General features: G+C 37.4%; 1 protein-coding gene across 1 annotated transcript in view; it reads left to right on the forward strand.

The window, feature by feature from the left end:
* Positions 1-6,136, forward strand: part of dph1 (diphthamide biosynthesis 1) — a 134,160-nt gene that overhangs the window by 80,923 nt on the left and 47,101 nt on the right. Inside the window, exon 5 of the mRNA XM_016455660.1 lies at positions 2,456-2,577. Coding sequence (XP_016311146.1) covers positions 2,456-2,577 — 122 coding nt within the window. The remainder of the gene's footprint in view (positions 1-2,455; positions 2,578-6,136) is intronic.

A 6,136-nucleotide genomic window follows, 5' to 3' on the forward strand; every position in this document is an offset into this window, starting at 1 on the left:
TTATGAACAACACATTGTCGTACACGATAAAAGCTCCTTGTGGTTCCTCGGTTTGGTCGATTTCAGCATCCATAAACAACGCAAAACACAGGCATTTTTAGTTTTGTTAGTGATTTCTATGGAGAAAAATCACTTCCTGCCCTCCAGCTGCATTTCGCGCGTCATCAGAATCACGTGATTGCAAACAACCTATACCGGTGCTAGCCTTTGCAAATAAACACTCCGATATTAGTACAAGCCTGTTATCTTTACAGAAAACGCACTCTGTTTAAAAGTCATTCATCTGATTGTACTGTGCATAAAAAATGCAATTTATGAATTACACAGATGGGAGCACGGCGCGATAAAAAATAACTCATGGTGCCATCGCATGCTATTACAAACTTTATAAGCCCCACTTGTGATTATGAGCTCGACTAATTCCAGCGGTCGACTTCACATTGCTTTCATATGTATGTGAAGGCAGCATTAGTGAAAACAGACAGACAATGGTAGCTTTAGCAACATTAGCCTTACAGAGAGCCAAGAAGCTCTTTCAGAAAGGCAATTTGGAAAACTAACGCGTAATACTTACTACTTCTGGAGGTGTAGCTGGATCACGAACAGTTGGCACTGCTCCATCCTTCAGGAGCAACTTTTGTGCAAAACCTGCTTTATACTGACCCTCATTCACAAAGCAGTGCGGTGTAAAATGATACGCGCAGACATAAACGAATTTCGGTAGAGTTGAGGGAGCATTTTCTTCGAAAACAAAATTAATCCACCTTGCCTTCAGCGGCTCAGATTTCGGGAGTAAATGGAGAGAGCTATGTGGATTCATACATCCAGCTACAGAACACCTAAAACGCTTGGGAGACATTCTCGTCAGTGCAGCAATGGCGGACTGTGTACAACTCGCTCAGGGCGGTTCTATGTTAAAACGGCAGTGTCTGTCAACTTTCGTGGGCGGGGCCTGTGGCTAATGTGACGTCACATTAGCACCAATTCTGAAAACAGGTAGTTGGGAGACACTGCTTATGATTTATGGGGATTAAAAAAAAAAGGAGTGGGTGGATTTTTATCATTATAGGGTGGTTGTGTACACACACTGCCAACACACATTTGTGTCCAAACAACATGTGAAAGTGAATTTTGCATAATAGGTCCCCTTTAAGAATGCAGGTTAGAATGGGAATTTTGAGTCACTTGCTCTATTGGGTTACCGCTGTATCTCATGTTTTTGGATCATGTATGTGCATTTCATTTATATGCTGATTTAAACAATTTGTATGACACTTGGCTGTGAATTCTGTAAACTGTTTAAAATTGTCTGCTACTGCTAGGCACATTTTTTTATTTTGCTAACATTGACACAAGCTTTGTTGAAGTTGGTAGAGTTAGTAAGAATGAGTTTAAAATGACAAGGTAATCAGTAAAAATCTGTTTTACTGTATGCCATGATTTTACAGCACACTTATTAATTTATTGGTTTTCAAGTTTTTTATATAATTTAAATTTTTTAATTCTGAATTTTCTACTTAGTTTAATAATGCATGAAACAATTTGTGCAAAAAAAAGTTTATTACATTTTTAATTTTAATAAAAATATGAAATAATAAATCTAAAAACTATTTAAAAGTATACATTTAAAATTATATTTTTTGTGTTTTTTGTTTTGTTTTATTCTGTGTTTAGTTTTTTGTTTAGTTTTGTTTTGCTTTGCTTTGGTTTGGTTCCACTAAAAATGTTGACAGGGCAAGTAGAATTCGTGAACTCTCATCGGTCCATAATCTTGCTCCACATAACTGTATATTAAACATCAAATATGTCTTGACTGTTATTATGTCACATTGTACCCCCTTTTTTCCAGTGTGAACAGATAAATTAGTTTTGATGGATTTTTGAGTAAGTGCCAGCTGAGTAAGTACCATTGAGATAAATAGAATACTAACATGCTGACAGAAATAAATATAATTTTCATAATAAGTAATACATTTTTTATAGACATTGATGGTTGTAGCACTTATGTAGGTACAGTACAGAGGGAAAAGTTTAGTCTCTTTCTCAAGAACACAATGGTGATGGCTCATGGATTACCACTGGTTTGAATCTGCATTTTAAATTTTCGATAACCAGCTTACCTACTTTTTCGTAGGACAGTGTGCATCCATAGCTATTAACCTTAACATGGTACTTGAATGTTTACATCAGTGAATGCTTATGTTAGTCATTGTCCAGTGCTCTGTCGTCTCTGAAGGTTATTCTAGATGGTTTTCCAGACTGCACAGAGTGCATCAGTTTACGGCTAGCGGGAACCCACTTAACTGGAGACATGGATGTCTGAGTGACATTTCCGCTTGAGAGTGATTGATCTGCCAACTGTGTGGAACCGTCATTTTATTTACGGCCTGATTGATCTGAATTGCAATAGTGTGGTGATCAAGGTCATTGATTGGTTGATTGTGTTGTTTGTCAGATTCACAGAGGCGGACACTCTGGTGATGGGAGATGTGACATACGGGGCCTGCTGCGTGGACGACTTCACTGCCCGCGCTTTGGGAGCTGACTTCATGGTGCATTATGGACACAGTTGTCTCAGTGAGTTGCAATTCTTATATGTGAATTAAAGTTACAGTTTACCCAAATTGAACATTCTGCCATCATTTGCTCACCCTCATGTAATTCCAAACCTGTATGACTTACATAGGTTTAATTCTTATTTTAAGGTAGAATGGTTGCCTTGACACTAACTGAAATATATAAGTGTGAATACAAAAATTACTGAAACTAAACCTGAAATAAATATTAATTAAAGCTATGCATTAGCAAAACAACCAATGACAAAAGCACATAACAAAATTACTAAAACTTTAAAAGAAAAGAAAAGAAAACGGAACATATAAAAATAAAAGCTAATTCAAAATATGAATAAATAATCAAATAAAATTAACATGGGTATGAAAAAGGGTGGTGTGAAATTCTCCTTTTGTGTTCCATAGAAGAAAGTAAGGCAAACAGGTTTGGATTCTTCATAGCTGGGTATTATAACTATTTCTTTTAACATATTTATAGACTACAAACCCACAAATTAATTTACATAAAGGAAGACATCTCATCTATCATCTTTCTATGTTCCTGCGGTTTCTCGTGAGCATGTTTCAGGGTCTTTCATTGACGGGCAACTGAACGTTTGAAAAAATAATTGAGAAAGAGACCAAGAGATCTCAGTGGGAGTTTCTAAGAGCAAAGGTTGGAGACAGTCAGTCGGGTTAAGGAGAAGTGAAGATGTACAGTGGTGTGAAAAAGTGTTGGCCCCCTTCCTGATTTCTTATTTTTTTGCATGTTTGTCACACTTTAATGTTTCAGATCATCAAACTAATTTAAATATTAGTCAAAGATAATACAAGTAAACACAACATGCAGTTTTTAAATGAAGGTTTTTATTATTAAGGGAAAACAAAATCCAAAACTACATGGCCCTGTGTGAAGAAGTGTTTGCCCCCCTGTTAAAACTGTGGTTTATCACACCTGAGTTCAATTTCTCTAGCCACACCCAGGCCTGATTACTGCCACACCTGTTCGCAATCAAGAAATCTCTTAAATAGGACCTGCCTGACAAAGTGAAGTAGATAAGAAATCAGGAAGGGGGCCAACACTTTTTCACACCACTGTATAGATTTACTCTTGAAATGCTTTGCAAAGCTGCTCTCAATAGCTCAGTATGGTAGCCAGTCTGAGCCGTCATGTGTAAGGGATAGCAGATGTTTTGAATGGGCCTGCCTGCACGTGTCAATCAGCAGATCAATAGTGAACATGCATTAAGGGTGTCCTTTAAAAGGCCTGGACGTGCCAGCCTAGAGGAAGCCGCTCTTTTACCCCCCGCTGCCCGTCAGCAGCACAACATACAGTAGAGGAAATGCTAAATCAATAGGGCCAATATATCTCCAGCAGAACAATCACACCTCTCCCAAATACCAGAGCTGGCCAAAGGAATATTAATCCTGCATCTGAGGGCTGAAGCCTCCTGCGAACCTTAACATTATACACTTATTCACAGTCAAAGGCAGACCTTCTGGAAATGTTTGTTTGTCAGTGTTAGCTAAAAATGATAATAGTGTAACTGCTTTAATGCTGTGCATACTGTATGTAAATGTATATTTACCAAAAAGTGAGATACACCTGACAAAATTTCCCAAAACCTCCTTTTGGGGAAGTCCTCGTTTTTTTCTTTGGTTAGGAATTCCTTGACATTTCACTTCTTTTCGCTCTTCTTGGTTGTTTGGCTTTTTTATGTTTCTTTTCCTTGATATCCCTGAATCCAACAATATTCAAGTCTTTTAAAGGTTAACTTTAGCAAGAGTTCTGAAAGCAAGTGCAAAAGGCTTTTATTTTTTGTATGGTGACTTTTTTGACAAGTGAAAAACAGCTAATGAAGCAGCGAAAAAGTGAGTGTTCATTTTGTCACTGAGAAAATGTAGTCAGTGATTTATAGTACCTACAGATTGATTTATTGACATTTATAGACATTTTAGTCTATTTTTATATTTTGATGGATATTCACGTCCTATCAGAGCGATGTTGAATAGTTTATCACATTTGCTGTAACGCAAAATGACATTGGGGCTTAAAGTTTAAAGCCATGCATGTGAATGTGTGTACAGTTAGGTCCATATATATTTGGACACAGGAACAATTTTTATTATTTTAGCTGCTGACCAAAACATATTCAAGTTACAGTTATATAATGAATATGTGCTTAAAGTGCACACTCTGATCTTTAATTTGAGGGTATTCACATCAAAATTGGAGGAAAGGTTAAGGAATTTCATCTTTTTAATATGTACCTCCCCCCTTTTTCAAGGGACCATAAGTAATTGGACAATTGACTCAAAAGCTGCTTCATGGCAGGTGTGGGCTATTCCTTTGTTATTTCTACATCAGTTAAGCAGGTAAAAGTTCTGGAGTTGATTTTAAGTGTGCCATTTGCATTTGGAAGCTGTTGCTCTGAACCCACGTCATGTGGTCAAAGGATCTCTCCATGCAAGTGAAACAGACAATTGTTAGGCTTCAAAAACAAAACAAATCCATTAGAGAGATAGCAGAAACATTAGGAGTGACCAAATCAACAGTTTGGTACATTCTGAGAAAAATGAACACACTGGTGAGCTCAGCAACATAAAAAGGCCTGGACATCAGTCGTGGATGATTGGAGGATCCTCTCCATGGTAAAGAAAAACCCTTTCACAACATCCAGCCACGTGAAGAACGCTCTCCAGGAGTAGTGAGTAGGTGTGTGTAGGCGTGTCACTGTCAAAGTCTACAATCAAGAGAAGACTTCACAAGAGCAAATACAGAGGGTTCACCACAAGGTGCAAACAAGGCCAGATAAGACTTTGCCAAAAACATCTAAAAAACCCAGACCACTTCTGGAAAAGCATTCTTTGGACGGCTGAAATTAGGATCAACCTGTACCAGAATGACGAGAAGAAAAAAGTATGGAGAAGGCTTGGAACAGCTCATGATCCAAAGCATACAACATCATCTGTGAAACATGGTGGAGCAGTGTGATGGCATGAGTGTGCATGGCTTCCAGTGGCAAGTGGAAAATCACCCAAAACATACCGCAAAAACAACCCAGGAGTTTTTGAAGGTAAAAAAGGAATATTCTGCAATGGCCAAGTCAAATCTCCTTATTTCAGCCCGATTGAGCATACATTCCACTTTTTAAAGACAAATGGCAGAAAGACCCACAAACAAACAAAAAAACTGCTGCAGTAAAGGCCTGGCAAAGCATCACAAATGAGGAAACCCAGCTTTGATGATGTCCATGAATTCCAGACTTAAGGCATACAAAATATCAAAAATGTAAATTTTATTTATGATTATATTTATTTGCCCAATTACATTTAAGCCCCTGAAAATGGGGGGACTGTATAAAAATGGTTGTAATTCCTCAGCATTTTATGTTATATTTTTGTTCAACCCCTTGAATTAAAGCTTAAAGTCTGCACTTCAATTTCATTTTGATTGTTTTATTTTAATTCTATTCTGGTGGCATACGGAACCGAAATTATGAAAATTGTGTCAGTGTCCAAATATATATGGACTTAATTGTGTGTGTGTGTGTGTGTGTGTGTATATATATATATATATATAT

This window comes from Sinocyclocheilus anshuiensis, unplaced genomic scaffold (assembly GCF_001515605.1).
Source record: "Sinocyclocheilus anshuiensis isolate Anshui unplaced genomic scaffold, SAMN03320099.WGS_v1.1 scaffold319, whole genome shotgun sequence".
Lineage (NCBI taxonomy): Eukaryota > Metazoa > Chordata > Actinopteri > Cypriniformes > Cyprinidae > Sinocyclocheilus > Sinocyclocheilus anshuiensis.